The 19,800-nt window shown below is 38.9% G+C and overlaps 3 protein-coding genes across 3 annotated transcripts in view; 2 read left to right on the forward strand and 1 right to left on the reverse strand.

Moving 5' to 3' along the window:
• Window positions 1-29: 29 nt before the first annotated feature.
• Window positions 30-4,396, reverse strand: szrd1 (SUZ RNA binding domain containing 1). The gene is made up of 4 exons (XM_026921245.3): window positions 4,230-4,396; window positions 2,058-2,107; window positions 1,717-1,977; window positions 30-1,245 (listed from the first exon to the last, which is right to left on the reverse strand). The coding sequence occupies exons 1-4, from the start codon at window positions 4,278-4,280 to the stop codon at window positions 1,134-1,136; spliced, it is 474 nt and encodes a 157-aa protein (XP_026777046.1). The 5' UTR covers window positions 4,281-4,396; the 3' UTR covers window positions 30-1,133.
• Window positions 4,397-6,813: 2,417 nt separating this feature from the next.
• tmem82 (transmembrane protein 82) lies at window positions 6,814-13,635 on the forward strand. The gene is made up of 7 exons (XM_026921442.3): window positions 6,814-6,974; window positions 7,090-7,189; window positions 8,954-9,026; window positions 9,312-9,489; window positions 9,567-9,984; window positions 10,837-11,021; window positions 11,106-13,635. The coding sequence occupies exons 2-7, from the start codon at window positions 7,105-7,107 to the stop codon at window positions 11,184-11,186; spliced, it is 1,020 nt and encodes a 339-aa protein (XP_026777243.1). The 5' UTR covers window positions 6,814-6,974; window positions 7,090-7,104; the 3' UTR covers window positions 11,187-13,635.
• A 135-nt stretch (window positions 13,636-13,770) lies between these two features.
• Window positions 13,771-19,800, forward strand: part of spen (spen family transcriptional repressor) — a 29,922-nt gene continuing 23,892 nt past the window's right edge. Inside the window, exons 1-2 of the mRNA XM_026920472.3 lie at window positions 13,771-14,603; window positions 19,466-19,786. Of these exons, the coding sequence (XP_026776273.2) occupies window positions 14,521-14,603; window positions 19,466-19,786 (404 nt within the window). The 5' untranslated portion in view covers window positions 13,771-14,520. The remainder of the gene's footprint in view (window positions 14,604-19,465; window positions 19,787-19,800) is intronic.

Raw genomic sequence — 19,800 nt, forward strand, 5'->3', positions numbered from 1 at the left:
GTACACTGTCTAATTTTCTTTTTAAAAAAAAAAAAAAAAGTTAAATAATTTCTTATTGGATATCTCCAGTACTCCAGTTTGAGGTGACCGTGTGGCAGATGATCCACACGCACCACTGCTAAATTAAAAACTAATTAACACATATTTGATTCAGTCAGTGACCTGAGTTCCTACTTCAGCAAATACATTGATAAAATTATCAGCAGATACAAAACAGAGAAGCAAAAGGAACCAGCAGTTCCTTCCCCTTTGCACATCTCCCTTTGATTCTCGCCAGCACCACAAGCATTTACATTTCTCTTAATTTGTAACTGATATCATTAAATATTCCTACCTTCCCAAAGAATATAAAAAGGCAGAAAATTAGTTTTTCCTCTTCCTCTATTTTTTTTTTAAATTCTTCATTTCCTTTATGTAGAAACCAGGACAGTCATAGGAAGACCCAGGATTAAAATAATAATAATAATAATAATAATAATAATAATAATATTTGTAAACAAAACTTAAGAGACTTGTTTCCACAGAACCCTCACCATTCCCTTCCCCATTAAAAATGTATGGCATTTAGCTGACTAAGTTAAAACAAAATAAACCAAAAATAACTACTACAAAAGCTTGGGAAGAGCAGTCTTGAAAAGAAAATAAGTGAAAAATGATAAAGAGAAATATTATTGCTGAGAGCTGGTGACCTGTGCAACATCTTACAACACTTTCAGCACAGCCTCATCATAATGTGGCATCACACTCTGTTCTTCCTCAAAGAGGGGTCATGACTAATCTCCAGACCACTTCAAGGTCAAAAGCTGTCCGTTGGCAGACGGGTCACCAGTCACAGTAAGTTAAGGTGTTGAGGGAAACTGATTAAGTGTATATTTTTGGGAGAGGAGGGGGATCACAGTGAGCAGTGTCTGGAAGAAGTCCTCATCACAGTGTAAATTTGCTCTTCCATGTTATATTTCCTCCCCTTTTACATTCCACACTGGCTCAGGAGCCCTGATGGGTGAGGATGAGGTTTTCTTCTCATTTCATAAACATCCCACATCCTAAATATTGTTTTAAAAATGATCCGAATTCGAACTGTTTGTTTGGAGATGGACCAAGAGCTCTCCTTTTCTCCCAGGCCTTTATTATTCCTATCTGCGTTGGCGAAAGCCTTGTGTACCATCTGGACCTGCTGGCTGCCGAACTACATGGTTGTTTGATCTTGTGTCCTCTGAAGGTGTATGGCTTCCTGCACGTGGTGACCTAAACATACAGATGCGTTTAAGCACAACTACTACAGGTATTAGCTTGTAATGTGTTTAATTAAATATGTGCAAATAAAATCCAAACCAGCTCAAACACTACTAACGCTGCATTCGGCTAAAACTTCTAACTCTTATTTTCTGATCTCTGAGGAGGAAAAACCAAAGAACCTCTCAACCCAGCATTCCTAGTCGGAAAGCTGGGAAGGTCGCTAACAGCATCAACAGTAATCAAAGTAGTCTACTTTTAAATAAGTTATACTGTATATACAAGTATTTGCTTTACATCAATCAACATACGGACATATTTGCTTGTTAAATCTATAACACAGACTATTAAGATTGCAGTTTTTTTGTAGAGGAAAATATACATCACACTTCACTGCTCTATTTTTGCTAACAAGTCGAACACGGAGGCATCCATATGGTTAAAGTACATAATGCATAGAAAAAGTTACAAAATTTGAATCACCTCTCTGACGTGGGTCTCTCCTGAGGTGTGTCATCAGCACTGCCAAGGATCCGTTTCCTGGCTTCGGCATACTCTGCCTCCCTCTGAGCTAAAGACTTCACTTGTGGTGATGGTCGGCTCTGTGTTACAGACGGCCCCAAGGATCCGTTGCTGGTGGGTCGTTTTAAAATGCGGATTTGTGGAGGCGGTGCTGCTGGAAGGGAGTCGTCTTGGATCATGATAGTCTTTATTGGTGAGCGACCTGAACTCCCACTTGAGAGTCTGCAGAGAAAGCAAGTATTACTTGGGAAAACTTGGGAAACATAACGAGTAGGAACTTAACATCTTAAATTGTGACTCACCTCTCTTTTTGACTTATGCGTAGTTTCTCCTCTAACCGTCTCTCCATTTCCTGAAATTAGAATTCTGAAGTCACATAAATGCTTTCCTTAAGTACAGGCAAGAGAGTAGACTTTCAAAACATTAAGGGTAGTATTTGCTTGCACAAGGAGCCTCTGTGCCCCAGTGTCAAGTATCGCAGTTTCACCAGGTTATTTATACATGCTTAGTACAGCAGCTAAATTAACAACAGGGATGAATTTCAGTTCAGAGATATAGCTGCTCAACAAGCAAGGCCAGTTCACATACAGTGACTTAAATATCTACAGTATTAGGCTAGACCAACGCTTGTCAATTTCTCTCACAAACCACTCCTCATTCACCTTCAATTCTACAAACACTGTATATAAACTAAACTGCTGCTCAGTTCTATGCTTTGACTGTCTCGAAATATAACTGACTATGCTACAAAGTGGTAGCTAACATTAATGTATGTTGATGTAACAATGTACGACAAGCTAGTTAAGATAAAAAAATAAAAAAAAATCATTGGCCTACATGTCAACTATGATGTTCTGTTCTCAAATTGGGCATAATGAACTTTATTTCAGCCTGACTAGCATCTTTTTTTATCTAGATATGTTTAACCACAAGCTGACTACATGTGCTAGCAGTAGAGTTATTATGACAGTGCTGGACTTTATTTTGCTTGGTTTTGTCCGTTTCCAAATACCTGCATATTCCTGATTTGGAAAAGATCTTCCGTCATCTGTTCACACTAATTAATCCGCCTTGTAAAAACAGCTCTACCTACAGCAGCTCACGCCTTGGCCGATGTGTGTAGTGCAGCAGACGGTGGGACTCGGACAGCAGAGGTGCATCACACACTCTTGAAGCATGCTTCAAGCTTAAAGTTTATAAGTTTATTAAAGTTCAAGTTTATAAACGACATGAAAACCTGTTTTGCTCAGGTTTTTTTCCTTTTTTGGTTGTTGAACCTACTTTTCTTCAGGACAACATCTGGCACATCTAATTACACATCTGGCTACACATCTAAACATAGATCTGGGTTTGTGTAGGAGACTCATCTATTAAATACAAAAAGGGACTTTATAATCTAATATTAAACGCATGTTTAACAGATCTAGTCACTGATTTACAACCGTCTAAAACCAGTGGTCCATTAAATGACCTGACAGTACAGTAGTTTACTGTAGACTTCTGTTAAAATTGTTCTGCTTATTTGTGGTCATCTTTGCTATAACTTCTTGTCCAATGAAATAAATGTGTTAGAATTATGCCAGGGACACTGTTTGTCGTTTTAAATGGTTCCTTTCTCTATTTAAAGCTCAATAACTTAAAAACAAGCTCAAAGTACACTTTAAAAACACACTTGAACTAGGAAAAGTGCTGCTGATGTGAATCAACATTTTAACACACAGCACTGAAACTGGTTTAGATACGGAGTTAAATATCAGAAATAAAAAGCCTTAATGTCAGTATAATGCCTCATGTGACTAATATTTGAATTGCTAATTTTCTTAAAGGATTTAATGGACTTAATGGATTTAAGAGCTAAAGAGGAAAGCCTGAAGAGAGCCTAAAACAAATGACTGCCTCCATTCAGGTGCCTTTACAACACACTCGTTCATGAAGAAGCCGCTGAGCTGCTAGCAGCAGTCATGGCCACACTGCCACTCGGCTTTTTTTTTTTTTTTTTTTTTTTTTTTTTTTGGAGCGGCGGTAGTTCAGGTCAAAGTAGTGTCCAAGACTCGTTAAATAAAACGAATAACACCATCTAACGCCTCCCAAGCTACATTACAGTGTAATATTTCGTACTAGCGCCTGAAAAAAGTCGAGTTTTTCTTATTCAAATTACACACACACACTAACTCGCTAACTGTACAGCACGCAGATAAAACTATTCATTAAACCACCACAATATGTTTCGCGATATACTATCAAAGTATGCCACGCAAATATAATTAAAAAATAAACTCTCTTTCCCCTAAGGACATGTTTAGAACCGTAAACAATATCACCCAGTACAGAGGCATTTCCCCCGCGGCCTAGCTGGCTAACTTTCTTTCCCTTCCGACATCACGCCCTACAGTCGCACTGCTCACTGACCCGCGTCCCAGCGAGCCGCTTTCAGCCCAGCAGCTGCGACCGGCCTCTAATCATCTCATATTTACCCCACTGTCGGCAGCTTCTTCCCAGCTTTCAGCGATCTCCTCATCTTCCATGTTCCCACACTTTGCTAGCTAGTCACTAGCTTCTGGGGGTTCCCTTTCACTCATCTACGTGCGAAAGCACATTTTCTTTTTCTACAGCCGGAGTAGCCGCTGTAATGCTTTAGTGGGGATCGGAGTCCTGCGCGCTATCGCCACCTGCCGGCAGGAGCTGCGTCTCCGCCATTCTATCGACGTCACATAGAGCTGCATTATGGGATCGTTCCGCCATCTTGGCAGGGTTTGTTTACATCAAAGACATATGAATACATAGACGCCTAATTGGCCGCTTTGGCCCTTTGCTGCGGTATGTCAACGCGTCCGCCATTTTGGACCGGGCAAGACTGCCCTATAAACAAATACAAGTAAATGGGGGCGCTCAACCGATTTCAATGGTTTATGATCTACATGGAGTACAAAAAAAGTTCTGTCTCCAGTTACTTAGAATCTCAGCATTTCGATTTGCATTTTGTGATGTTTTCTCGTTAAAACAATATGTTTTTCTTGTAACATTAGAACATTATAACATCTCGTTATAATGAGAAAAAAACATGACATTATATAAGGCCTAACTGTGCAGTCGTGGCCTAAGGTTTAGAGAGTCGGACTTGCAACCTGAAGGTTGTGGGTTCGAATCTGAGGACTGGCAGGGATTGTAGGTGGGGGGAGTGAATGACCAGTGCTCTCTTCCACCTTCAATACTACGACTGAGGTGAGACCCTTGAGCAAGGCACTGAACACCCAGCTGCTCCCCAGGCGCCACAGCAAAAAAGGCTGCCCACTGCTGTGTGTGTACTTGGATGGGTTAAATGCAGAGCACAAATTCTGAGTATAGGTCACCATACTTGGTCACTTCACTTCATTATTTTTGTACAACAGCGGGGTCTGTGGTTTGCTGCAGCAAGACGTGCAGGCTGAGTGCCACAACCCAACCTCCAACCACCACCCCCAAACCCAGACCTGAATGCGCTGATAAACTTCCCAAAGCACTGGGACTGTTACAAAGTGCAACTCCTATCATAAATGTTAAACAAATGACTCCTAACAACAACAACAAAAAAAATATCAGCGATTATAGGTTTTACTTTGTTAAACAACACAACACGTTTTTTAAAAACCCATTTATCACTAGACTGAGATTATGCTAATCATATGCTAATTATACAAATCCCTGCGTACGAGCCTTAACGAGCGCATTCATATTAACCTATCATTCATGTTACAGCCGGAACTACTGTCCGAGCTGTGCTGTTATACGAAAATAATGCACACCTTCTGACCAATCAGATTCGAGCATTCAACCCCGCTGTGGTATAAGAAAAAATGACAAATGACACTAATGTCACTGTGCAGTGTAAACAGTATTGTCATACGTATATGGACATTACAAAGGATTTTCAAATCCCAGAGATACTTCTGTCTGCTCTTGATGTGTGTAGCTTTGACAGATCTGTGTCTATTTATCTTCTATTTATCTTTAGCTAGCACACCGACATAGGCCAGCTAATGGCTCACAGTTGTTTTTGAACACACAGATATGGTGGATTTTTTCTTCTGTATTCAAAACTTGTCTTGGGCTTGTCTTTAGAGTGTGTGTTTTGTCTTTCTCTGCGCTTTATGCATTTTAACTAAGGCAAGTTATATCAGGCAAGTTAATGATCTATAAATAACTATGAATGGTTGGTATGTATGGTTGTTACCATGGTTTAAGCTTTTGCAGGCGGCTCTAGCATTTTTTTTTATTTTTTTTTTTACCAGAGAGATTGAAATTGCAAAACTCTTACATTCAGCACGTCTGACTTAACACATATGCCCTGTGTGCACTCCAGTCTGATTTGTACTCATGTACTCTATTAAAACCTTTTTAATGTCCATTTTGGAGTTCCAGGAAATGGTGTTTCAATGCCTAATAAAAGAAAAGATGCCTTTGTCTTTGCCACTTTCTTAGCAATAGAGTTAGACAGCATATTCACCCGAACCTTTGTAGTAGTCACCTGTATTTGTTATTCAATCTAGCAAGTGTCTGTCAGAGGGATGTCTAAAAGATTTCATGCAACCCAGCACCTAGACAAAGTTAAAACAAGGAACAGGAAAAATTATATTCTTATAAGGTTTAAGACCAACTTAAAATATTATATTTGTTTCATAGTAAAATATCAGTTAGCAACTCAAAACCTTTATTTGTCATTCCGCATGAGTTTTTCAAACTTGGTCTGACAAATATAGATATATCCTATCATGCCTGCTAAGATATTAGATTTTCTGAATGAAAAATGATTGAGATGTGTTTTCCCAAACAAGGTAGACCTGATTCCATTTATATGCTATGTGCTGTTTTCTCTATGCTTTTTTGTTTAACACCTTAATTCAGTGTTTTAATGCCCTTGCAACTAAACTGATCATTGTGTCAGCTCTTTGTGTCAGGGCCAACAGAAAGATAAGCATTAGGAATAGTAATAGTCTTTACTCATTCCTGCAATCATTTACAAATGTTTTACCAACCAGTGTCATTTGCCTGCTAACAGTGATGACTAACACAGATAAATGGCTTATTCCTTTCTTTGGGAGGGCTTGATGATTACGTAAGTGATGGAGAACTGAAAAATGACCTTTGAGACAGTGCTATCTGACCTACTTCTAGCACGCCAGCTACAGATAATGGTTTTACACAGGAAAGAATTTCAAACCCCACCACAAAATAGCTATAAGGTAAGTAAAATCATTGATGTAATTTCCTTCAGGTTTGAATTTAACTGCAGATAAATTATTGTCTGGTACCAGGCACTCAGACTCATATTAAATTCATAAACTGATATTTGTACAGACAGGGTAAAGCGAGATGTTGTCCTTCATTTCCTGGTTTGTACCAAGTTTACCCACTTGGCTAATACCTGATACAAATCCTCTAGACTGTATTTTACAAGGTGAGGGGCTTGAATTAATTTTGTTTAATTGTTGATTTGTTCAAGTGCATATTCTTTTTTGAACACTTTAAAATATAACTGAATAATACGTGGAGGAGTGACATTATTTTAACAACTGTTAAACTGATCGACTGATACAGGTTTAAAAACATTGTTAGGGACTTAGAAATTTGGAATCACTTACAATTCTCATTTATTCTTGCTGAGAATAAAGAATAAAACTTGTGTTTGATTAAACCAGTCAAAGATTATTCAGCAGTTCATAAATATAAAAATATCGTAATTGTGCAGAATTTATGTATATATATACACACACAAACAAAACATTAACACATTAATGTTACATTAATAGAAAAGAACATTATAGAACATTAATAGAAAATAGAAAAAAAATTATGGCCACACTGCAGTCATAATAACAGTAAAAGTAACAACAAGATCCAGTGCTGTTATCATTTTTCCACAGTTATACTACAGTTAGCGTTACAAAATTAGATGTCCTCCAAAATTATTGAACCTTAAAATGAGCAAAAGATGCTGAATGAAATGTACAGGTCATTGTCAGATGTCTTCTACTTTCAACATTTACACTTTCTTAGGAGCAGTAATTTATATCATTTTCCAAAAATATCAGCATCCTTTAATTTCGTATTTTACTGCCATTTTACCTAGATAAATACTGTTATACCAAATCTTTATGAAATACTGTATGTTGAATCTTTACATAACATTTTGGATTGTGTCTCCATGCAAAATCTATCCAAATTCCTCAAGAAACTCATCTAGTACTTCATCTCTCCCTCAATTTTGCCCAGAGGATTTCATTGGGGTTATGGTGAAGGGATTAGCTGGTGCAACTTCAAAAGATAGATTTTGTCATTTGAGACTTATACTGTGTGGAGCAATGATCTGGATCATTGTACTCATGACCATTTCATAGATTACTGAATTTTAGGCTCCGGTGTGTCCATGTATCTATCAGCTAACTTCGTGCTGTGGTCACATAGTGTTTTCTGCTAAATTGTCCATCTGGTTTTGGCAAGCAAAAGCTCTATTTTGGTGGTATTTGGAAAATTCAGTTCCAGTTAGTTCCAGTGAAGCTACATAAGAAATGAAGTACATATATTTGTAGTCTGATAACTGTAGAGGTTTCGTCTGACTCATCCTCCAAAAATACTCATCAGCACAGTGGTAGCATCTTGTAATTTTTAAAGGCTTAATGACATTTTACACTAAACATCTACAATTCTCCATCCTCTTAACATCCTCTTGATTGCGCATTAGCACTTTTTCAGGCAGATTTATGTTTTTTTTTTAAATATATTTTAAAAATATTACATATGACCTTAATATTAATTATTTTTTCAGTTGTTTAGCTGTTGTTTTTTTTTTTTCATATTACATTTCAGATTACATTTGATTATGGTCAAAAATTCACCTCTTTTAATTATATCCTCTCACCATCTTAAATTCTTCGATATTTAGTTTGTGTCTCAAATATTTCATATATTTTTAGTTGACCTAATGAGATATTTTGAATATAAGATCAAGGGGGAACAAATCAACAATGACACTGGGGCTTTTTTGCTTATTATTACCTGAGACATCAATAGTTCTAGAAGATACTGTATTTAAAGCAAATGTTTTATGACATAATCAGATTTAATTTTATTATTTGTTATTTTAGGGCCTCAAACTAATGTAAATTACATGTTTGCATGTGGTGCTGTTACTGACTTATGTTTCTGATGGTATTAATGACAGGAGTTGTAGGCGCATGTGGGATCTCAGTGCTTACCAACCTTTTAAGGGTCCATTTATTCGTTGAAGCACAGAGGTAAGTGCTTAACTGTGCTATGACCACTGTACTTTCTGCAGCAAGTGCATAGGATAGTTCAGATTGTTTTAACTGGAAGAAAGTGTTCAATGTGAAGCTCAAATGACCATTTAATGATGATCTTTTTTATCTTCTAGTTTTTGTTTTCTGGAGAACAAACTATGCAAATTAGTATACAAATAGATGCCTATATATAAACGTCGTTGTATGCACATGCTGGAGGGTATGGGGGTAACACTTTATTTCATTCTTGCCCTAATAGTAGTTCTTTTCTTGCTTCCAAAGTACAGCAGACAGCAAAGATGACATAAAAAACAAGCGCATTCATATTGGTGGTCTAACAGACAGAATCCAGTTCTGGATCCTGACAGTGACTCTCGCCTTTGTGGGTTCTAGAGTTGCATCACTAGTGGTTCTCGAGTTCTCTCTTCGAGCAATTTCATCACGCTTCACAGCCTCATCAGTAAGATAAGAAATTATTTACTCATCTGATGAAAATATCAATCTTCAGTCTTTAGCATCTTTTCTCTTTCATTCTAGGATCCACTGAGTGACACTTTGTTACAGCTGCTGGTCCAGTGCCAGTTCTCTTTGGGCTGTGCATTAAACTGCAGTCTTTATTTTCTCCATGAGGGGGCACCACAAGCTTGGCTAAGTTTCCTCCTCGCTGCAGCACTGAGTTGGTTTTTGGCCAGACAGTGTTCCAGATTATGGCACCACGTAAAGACAATGTACCCAATGCATAGCACCCAGCGGTACTGTGGGGTCTGTATTGGCCTCCTGACTTCTGGCACATCTATACTGCCTTTTCTTTGCAGTGCCTTGATTCTAACATTTTGTGTGGCTGGATTTGCTGCTATATCAAGCATCAACCAGCACTTTCTGTCAACTACTGAGGCCTTGAGGTTCTGGACACCACTCACAATCTGCTACACTCTTCTCATCGTCTATATGCATGGTGAGACATCAGAACTAGCTAGGGGCTTCCATTTTATCCGTCAAGCAATTTATCAAATTCACCACACCTCACAACTTATCTGTGCATAATCAACTACATCACACAAATAGCAACTTTCAACACAAGGGGAGCAAATTTCAAGAAATACATGTGCTCTCTGCATAATCAGAATGTAGTTAAAGTGATTTCTTTGTCAATTTGTACAGTCTATTTCTACTGACCTATATACAGAATCTCCGTAACAGGCTAACATACTAATTAGCTAGTAGAATAATGTAAAAAGGTATGTAGTGATTTTCAGTATTAAGTAATTGGGCAGTACAGTGGTGCAGCAGGTAGTGTTGCTGCCTCACCAACCCATCGTACCCAGTTTGATCCTGAGCTCAGGTTACTGTCTACGTGAAGCTTTGAATGGTCTCCACATGTACCCGAGTTCTCCAGTTTCTTCCCACTGTCCAAAAACAAGCCAGTAGGTGGACTGGCTACGCTAAATTGCCCCTAGGTGTGAATGAGTGTGAGAATGTGTGTGCGCATGGTGCTCTGTGATCCAGGGTGTGCCCAAGTGTTCCCGGGACAGACTCCAGATCCACTGCAATTCTGAACAGGATAAAGTAGTTACCGAAGATGAATGAATATTAAGTAATTGATGGCTCATGTTTACATTCATACACACTTTCAATCTGTTTTAAAAATGAAAATCTCTGTCCATGACACTTGGAATCATCCCAACCTTCCTCTATTTATGGTACCCTTGTTAAGATTTCACCAGATAGGTTGACTAGGCCATGTATTGGGATGCCTGTTTCAGGTTTAAAACATGAACACAATAAATCTACGCTTACTTTATTTCAGAGGAGCAGCATCGGCAGTCTAGCGGACAGGCTCTTCTGAACACAGTGATGGTGCGCCTGGGCGGCCTACTATTATTAATGCTTACTGTAGGAAGGTGGGCAGATGTGCTCCACATCCTATTGTGCTTCATTGGGGAAGCTGCCTGTCTGCTACCAGCTCAGGACCTACTGAACACCACCTCCAAGGTGAGTGGAAATTAACCTCAACATACCCTATGCACGTATGAAGCTGTGTAAATACTTATATACCTTGCATATCTATTCATGCAGGATGTTGCAGATGTTCCCAGACGTTTTGTGATGAAAAATGAAGACCAGAGAAGACCAAGGAAATCAGACAAATATGACTGAGGCATAAATGACTGAGGGGAAGACAAAAAGACAGACTGCCAGAAGAGATTAGACCAGAGGAGAGAATGATTTTCCAGAAAACAAGATTTTCCAGTCCAGTCAGCCAGTCCACACTCAAAGCTGCTAAATGTAATAGCAGCAGGTCAACAGAACATCTTTTATGCTTTGTAAAAAATGTAGGCCTACGCAGGCCTGTGTATGTATTTGACAGATTAACTGCTTTGTTGGCACGTCAATACATTAGATTTGAATTTAAAAAGGATAAACCACTTGATATTTATTTGAGAAACTGCAAACCAATTAAATATGCAGATCTGATGAAACCATCATTATGTTTTAAAGAAATGAAAACACATTCAGTTTAGGCCTTTTGTAGAAGTGTTTCATGACATTAAATATTTTTATGAATGTTTTCATATTACAACGTGGCAAACAATTTGATATTTCAAAACCTTTATTTAAATAGGTGAAGACAAATTTCACATATATGAGTCACACTGAGCTAAAGCTAATTAATACCGGCAAAGGCAAGGGCCAAGCAATTCATATGTTCCCTTTCTAAAGTACATTAGCAAAATCAAAATGTAATTTGTTTCTAGTCTAATTTTTATGTAACTTCATGGACAAATATGGTGGGAAAAATGAGAGACTCATTTAACAAGCTAAAATTAGAAGCGAGGGGAAGCAAAATGCCAACAAATTTGATTTTCAGTCTTGACTTTTTCCTTGAAAGGCAAAATCCCACAGAGGGATTAAACCTAATAAACCTAACAGTGTGGGTTCACTGCACTGTGAGTCATCGACCAGGACTTATCACAGGAAACAGAAGTAATTGTGCGTCTCCAACTGCAAATAGCCAAAGATGTAACCGATTAGTATTAAAACATCCTTATCTTTTCACCCTAATGCTATACACATAGCAAGATAATATTTTTGTAAACACAAAATGGCCGCTGCGTGTCTGAAGCTAATTGTTCTCTTGTCGTGAACGGCGCGCGAGACCACGTTCAAAATGGCGTCATATTTCAGATTACTGGGATTGTTCAATTTTCTCGGACAATAAATCACTCTAATGGCGCGCAGACTACACTGAAACAAACTGCAACACTGTAGAAACAGCATCTGCCTCTACATACGCCCTTCGCTCCAATCTGCACTGATTTAGGCATTAAAAAAAAAGAAAAGACAGGGAACAATGGAGGACCAATGTTTTACATTCAAGTCCACTTTAGAATAGGACATGTAAGATGTTATTGAGCTACAGATTTTAATGCCATTCCGACACTCTTCCAACTTTTGGCATTCATAAATCTAACCCATGAATAAAACATTTTTCAATCCGCAGTTATTCCGACTGTAGGGGAGTGTTATCAGCAATGCAATCCAGACCAAGTTTTATTGTTGTTGGATTATTTGTCCTCTACTTCACAGAACAGCAGTAGACAAATTTGTATTTCCAAAGTAGACCAAAAAGATGTTTTCCAATCCCAAGAGCACCGTGTTCAATAAAGTAGCCTACTGCTTTATTTCTCTTCCTTCGAGGACTTTTGTAGATCCACATAATCCTCAATATAGTCCTGTAGTTCTTTGTAGCTTGTGTAGCTATTGTGTTTATGGCTTGCTTTCTCTAACGAACGACGCAATTTCACATCCCGCACTTGTTTTCCAGAAATTTCCGCCACTCTGCACTGCAGAATAGTAATTGCTCTTTGTCAAGTCCCGTTGTGGGCGTGCTCTGCGCATGCGCAATTTATCCACTGCAGTCTTTGGATTTGCCGCATTTTGACGCATGCGTGTTTCGGCTCATTGCTTTTCAGGGTTGTCAAATTCAGTCATGTTGCTTAGTTCAACAGCATGTGGTATAAATCGGTCACAGTTTGTGTTACATTAGCTGAAACTGGTGGCTAAAATATGCAAACCAAATAAAAAAATCCTGCAAATTGTAATACTGAATACAAAAATGTGTCTTTACGTCAGTAGTAACGTCGATTTCAGGAAAACTAGGCTCTCATTACAGACAGAACCACATGGGATTGCCTTCATGCTTATAACTGAACATATTTTAGAGTAAGCTGTCACCACTACAGGGGCAGACTGATAATAAAAAAGTGCTGCATTGTGTCAGATGTTATATTTACTAAGAACAGATTGCCTCAGTGTGTGATCTCTACCTTATGTTTGATTTCAGACAGAGATTATTTGACTAACTTGTTTTAGACAAATGTTTGTACAGACATTTCTGTGCGCAGTTTGAAAATGTCAGCTATATTTTCTAGCCTCACTGTGCAGGTTGAGTTTATGAGAAAGCAATGGATTTATGTAGCCATGAGGCATATTATGCATTATCCCTTTGTTGTTTGTTGGAATGTGAACACTGTTTCACATCACAGAGGTTTTATTTACTGTTGGCTGATATGCAATTTGTCATTAAAGACAAGCTGTTTTTAGAGCTAGCCTTTTTTTTTTTTTTTTTTTACAGGTTGTAGCGCACAAAAGTATTGATATAGCAAAGGCACTATTCATTGACTGTTTTGTGCTTTTTAAAGCCGTGTTATTTGCACGAGCTGACCTACACAGTATAGAGATAACGTCTTTCACATGCCAGAGTAAACATGTACCTTGTAAAACATAAAGCGTTGTTATTGTATTATAAACGAATAATATCTGTGTAAACAAATCAGTGCTTCAATGCATCTCAATGTCCCCTGTATTAATTCACACAAGGGCTCTGTACACGAAATCTGGCAGGTTGTGAAAGCTATGAAATGTGTTCAGTAATCATGTTACACTATGTTACATTCACTGACACTAAGCTACTTTTAAATCATAAATGGTTCCTTTAATACATATGGATCTGCACTGGTTACAAGAAATCACTCTTTGTTTCTGCCCTGTTATGATATTCAACAGCATATAGCCTCAAGTCAACCTATATGAAACACTGTTGCTCTCGAAATATGTTTGATGTATTGTACACTATTTACTACACAGATAGGAACATCACTAGCTCATTATTAAGCCTATTATCTGCAACGTTTGCGCTCGCGCGTGCAAACCGTGCGCGTCCTCGTGCAAGCACCTCGGCGCGCGCGCCTCACGAGCAGCGCAGCACACACACAGTGAAAACACACACACACACACACACACACGCGCGCACGAGCTTCAGTTTCCAGGAGCAGAGCCGCTCCAGTAGTAGTGTCGAGGCGGAGAGGGGAAACGCTCGCGACTCAGCTCTGAACATCATCTTGTGCAGACTCATCCACACAGCACACTCGGGTCGGATTCAATCCCTTAAAAGTCATCTGCATGCTCGGGGGACACACAAACGCGCAGTATGGTCCGGGAAACCAGACACTTATGGGTGGGGAATTTACCTGAAAATGTACGTGAGGAGAAAATTATCGAGCATTTCAAACGGTGAGTTGATTATTATTGGTATTATTATTATTATTATTTTTAAATTTAATTAGTGCATATCCGAGATCACGTGCAGTGCAGCTTGTAAGGCATTGTGGGGTGATGTGAGAAAAAAAAACCCCAGCAGATTCACGGCAGAACGCTTCAGAGGCTGAAATGTGTTGTGCAACTCTATGTACCTTTTTACTGCTCTGTTTGGTCAAACTAAGAAACTTAAATGCATTGCAAACTTACAGCCGGCGACTTTGATCCTAAGTAACGCAAACGCCTGGTAGCTAGCTAATTAGCACCTTGAGCAAGCAAAAATGTCAGCAGCAGCAGTAGCAAATCGCAAATCGCCATGTCTAAATGAATAGCTATTACAGAAACCAATAACACTGGCTACAAACACACGCTCTGTTAGCTAGCAAGCTAAGGTTTTTCTATCTCAGAAGAGTGTGAGAGAGCATGTACGTGTATGTACAGTATTTTTTGTTAGCTTTCTAACGTTTGGTGTGGTTTGCCTCCCAGTTCACGTGTCAAATCAAATCGGGTAAAGTCAGCAATGCGTGCAGCAATAGTAAAATGCATGTTTAGCATGCTATGCTAGTTCAGCTTCAGCTGTGGCAGCATGGAGACAGACAGACAGACAGGTTAAGTATCTAACCAACTAGTAATAACAAAAGAGTTAGTATTCGAGATAAACAGTGTACAACCATTGTTAGTCTGCAAAAGTAGGGCTATAAATGAACTTGGCGCGAGCTGGATTATAATGCAGTCATCATCAGTGCACTGAACTGTGCCTGTACGTTAAGTACTATATTTATTTGTCTATTCAGATAAGCATCGTTTTATCATTCATTTACCTGACTACAGGACCCAATCGAGCATGCACTGTCGTCAAAGGTGCAGTCAAGTTGATCATGTCTTAATGCACAGGTTTCCAGCCCTGGTCCTGTAGTGCCCCCTGTCCTGTACATTGTAGTGTTTCCCCAGCTCTAGCATACATGTGTTAGAGCAGGACAGGGGTACTCCAGGACCAGGGTTGAGCCTTGTGCCTGAATGGCTGTAAACAGGTCTGTGATGTGCAGCTGTGAGGTTCAATACCAGGCTTTGTGTCTTGACAGGTGGTAGATTTCCAAGAATCATTGATATACCACACACTTCCATACCTAACAGCTTCCAAGGGTTAAGGTGTTTAAGGAGAGTGTGTTTCTCACTGTTGTGATCAGGCAATGGCTGTTGAGAAAGTGCACATACAGGTGGATCAATATTATTTTGCAAAGTGGATGTGGAAACTTTTTATCAAGGTAAGATGGAAAATAAAGTCTGTTTAAGGTTGCGGGTTGCTCAAGTCTATTTTGGATTGTATTCTGCCTCACTTGCAGAGTGATTTGGAAAATAGCATTAGCCAAATAAATATGATAAATGTAAAAGCAGTAGTTGTAGTACAGCTGTAATAGTGTCTTAGTGTGTTTTAGTGGATTTTGACTCCACTGTGCAGCAAGAGGCTGCAGTAACACACATGATTTGGAACATAGATATGCAGTCTCATGATCTTATTTCATAATGCAACCTGTTCCACATTCACTATCATAAGTAATTCTCTTTATAAAATACTGATGCGGTACAGTCATTACATCTCTACAGTGTTTTGGAAGGGAAAGGAGGAAGAGAAAGCTCTTGCATGTCTAATCTAATCTAATAACCCAGTCTTGCCCTGAATTGCATCCCAATTATAAATATTTGCTTTTTGTTCATGGTCTTTATGTGAAGATTGCAAAGTTCAATGTGCAGTTCAGAGTTTATGTCTTTTAAAATATATTGCGAATTACTTCAGTGAATTACAATTACATGAATTACATGAATACATGAATTACATATTACAATCAATATGTGAATTACATACACTATATGGCCAAAAGTATGTGGACGCCTGACAAATCACACAAATGTTTGCTTTTTGAACATCCCATTCCAGTTTAGTCCCCCTTTGCTGTTATAATAACTTCCACTCTTCTGGGAAGGCTTTCCAGTAGATTGTGGAGCATGTATGTGGGGATTTCTGCCATTCAGCCACCAGAACATTAGTGAGGTCAGACACTGATGTTGGGTAAGGAGGCCTGGAGCGCAGTTGGAGTACCAGTTCACCCCAGAAGTGTTCAGTGTGGTTGAGGTCAGGGCTCTGTGCAGACCACTTGAGTTCTTCCAATCCAACCTTGGTAAAACATGTCTTCATGAACCCCGCTTTGTGCAGAGGGGCATTGTCATACTGGAACAGGTTTGGGCCTCTTAGTTCCAGTGGAGGGAAATCTACAGCATATGAGGACGTTCTAGACAATTGTGTGCTTCAAAAATTTATTTGCAACAGTTTGGGGAAGGCCTGCATGTGGGTGTGATGGCCATGTAGTGTATGATTACTACAGCTATATACACACAGGAATACCAACATCTACGGTTTAGCCATAGCATTTACGATGTATGACCCCTTGCTACTGCAAGAGACACCTGCAAACTATGCTTTTTTGCTTTTTCTTCTAAAGCATTGGTCAAACCAAACACAAATAAAATTCACCCAGCAGGAAAGACAGTTCACTGAAGGGGCAAGGACATGGCATGTAAAAGATGCACATTTGCTTCTTCTAGCAGTTATTTGGCTTTGTGCTGCGTTTATCTGTGTAATCTTTGACCTGTGAATTCACGATCCTTGATCTTGTGAGCCAGTAGCATCTAAGTAGGCAGGACTGTGGTCTTTGTTGTCAGTGAAAATGAGGGCTGCTTATTAAGTAGTGGTCCTACCAGACTTTTGCCTCACTGTTTTCTTACTGTTGCTGTTACTGTTGTTTTCTTACGTTTTCTGCAATTCTTCCCAAAATGTATATGTTTCAGGGGCAGAAACACATTTTGCGTGTTGCTGCATGCATGCTGCTTAAATTGCATGAATGGGCTTGTCAGTTTTTTACATAATATGCAAGGTTTTTCGCACAGAATGCAGCCTAATTACTCTTGAAAACAGGCATAAACAACTTAGTACATCTGAGCCAAAGTGTGTAATTAAACGTTTGTTAGTCTGTGACACTTTTCACATAGTGGTGCAGCAGGTAGCATAGGTGCCAAACAGCTTAAGGGTCCCTGGTGTGATATGGAGCATGGGCTGTTGTCTGTGTGGAGTTTCTCTTGTTAATCCTGTGTCCATTAGGGTTTCCTCCTGGTTCTCAGGTTTCCTTCCAAAAAATCTTGGTTAATTTATGTTACTGTGGGTTTCCTCTCTCTCTCTCTCTCTCTCTCTGCATTTGTATTTGCATTTATGGCATTTGGCAGACGCCCTTATCTAGAGCGACATACTCTCTCTACTCCTGGGATTTTTTTTTCTTTCACGTGAAACTTTTTTTCTAAGAATATGTATTCATTATTTAACTTATAGATAGAGCTCGCATATCCTCCAGGAAATCAGCGAGTCTCATTTCTCATTGCCTTTGTCCTGGTATTCTTCATTTTATTTTAGCTGTTCCGGTCAGGGCTGTGCGTTTAAACATTGAGACCAGATCACAACCTTGACAGTAATGTCACTCGAGTCCTACAAAATTTTCATATTGCCAATGATCCTTTCTCTGGTTGTGTTCTTTTGGTTATCACAGCCGAGATGCAATGACAGACTTAGTGGAGAGTTCAGGGTAGTGTTAAAAAAGAAGCACATGAAGTGTAAAAAAAAGAAGTGTATGTCAATTTTAATTCTAAATATCAAAGTCTCTGACTCAAAGTCAGATTTTCCAGAGGTCTTCCAGACTCAAGCTTGGTTCTCATCCTCTTAAGGAAGCCAGTATTTAATGGTGTTGGTTGAGACTGAAATCTTTTTAGATAATTCAGCTATAAAACATATCTTGATATTCGATTATATTTTATGTTATATGGTTCTTTCCAAGAAATATGAGGTAATATATTTTCATGAATGAGAATGAGCCAAGAATGGACAAGTGATTTAGCAATCAGTGATTTGTAATAATTAAAAAAAAAAAAAAAAAAAAAAAAAGTGGAAGCGAAGACCGCCAAATTTCAGAATTAAACATGTATCACATACCTATGTCTGTTAAAATTTTGAATATTAAGATGCACCTGGAATATCCCTACGTACACTTAGCTCCACAGAGATCATTAAACACAGACGGCTATATCTCAAAACTTCAGTCTGCCAGTTTTACTGTATTGAAATCAATACAACATTAAGTACCACGGCAGGTTTTTTAGTTCACCAAGCATCTTACAGTTTCCTACAACAAACAACTTTGAAAGAACTTATGTGAAACCCTGTTAAATATCATCTGACTGCCCAGTTGTCTTTTTCCTCATTGGCATCAAATTATAATTGTGTACTTCTCTAAGGTTATTATGACGACCAAATTATTCTGCTGCATGCTGATCCAGGCCTATTAACTGACAGTTGGCAAGGCTGTTTAGCATAAGTTTGAATGTCTGAATATGCAAGATAGATGGTTTATTGCTTTCTATCTTAGACTGTTTGGAAATATTTCTTAAAATGCTTCGTCATACAGGTTCAATTGCTATTAGTTTTCATTAAGTACTACAGCGTGCATGTGCATGTAATCCAGTACTTATTTTTGGATCACCTGAGATGGCAAATGACCAATATTTTGGCCGATATCTAATCTTTTGAAACATTTTGTACATTTTTTTAAGAACAGAAAAATCATGAGACAATTCTGGGGTCAAATTAAAGTCAGTTAATACTGGATATACTAATGGAGAATAGACTGATAGAAATATGGCTTGACCAATGATTGATCACTACAAAGTAGAGTAAAATGTATTCAGTGTAATGTATAGGTTATGTAAAATCTAATGAATTTTTGCTTGTACCTTTATAGATATGGGCGAGTGGAGAGTGTCAAGGTCCTTCCAAAGCGTGGATCTGAGGGTGGAGTGGCCGCCTTTGTGGACTTTGTGGACATTAAGAGTGCACAGAAGGCTCACAACACCGTCAACAAGATGGGGGACAGAGACCTGCGGACTGATTACAATGAGCCAGGGACTATCCCAAGTGCTGCACGAGGTCTGGATGATAGCCTGTCTATAGCAACACGGGGGCGCGATGTTTCGGGGTTCACAAGGGGGGCGGGGGCCACAGTTTATGGGCCTCCTGCGTCACTCCACAGCAGAGAGGGACGATATGAACGCAGACTAGACGGGTAAGTGGACATAG

The sequence above is a fragment of the Pangasianodon hypophthalmus genome, chromosome 16, assembly GCF_027358585.1.
Source record: "Pangasianodon hypophthalmus isolate fPanHyp1 chromosome 16, fPanHyp1.pri, whole genome shotgun sequence".
Lineage (NCBI taxonomy): Eukaryota > Metazoa > Chordata > Actinopteri > Siluriformes > Pangasiidae > Pangasianodon > Pangasianodon hypophthalmus.

Bases quoted from the DNA above. Each gene is read 5' to 3' on its own strand.
- szrd1 (XM_026921245.3), bottom strand. From the start codon at position 4,280: ATGGAAGATGAGGAGATCGCTGAAAGCTGGGAAGAAGCTGCCGACAGT. The intron at 2,108-4,229 runs GTAAATATGAGA...TTCTAATTTCAG, and splicing joins AAGAAGCTGCCGACAGTGGG to GAAATGGAGAGACGGTTAGA. The intron at 1,978-2,057 runs GTGAGTCACAAT...CTTTCTCTGCAG, and splicing joins CGCATAAGTCAAAAAGAGAG to ACTCTCAAGTGGGAGTTCAG.
- tmem82 (XM_026921442.3), top strand. From the start codon at position 7,105: ATGTTGTCCTTCATTTCCTGGTTTGTACCAAGTTTACCCACTTGGCTA. The intron at 9,490-9,566 runs GTAAGATAAGAA...CTTTCATTCTAG, and splicing joins CACGCTTCACAGCCTCATCA to GATCCACTGAGTGACACTTT. The intron at 11,022-11,105 runs GTGAGTGGAAAT...CTATTCATGCAG, and splicing joins TACTGAACACCACCTCCAAG to GATGTTGCAGATGTTCCCAG.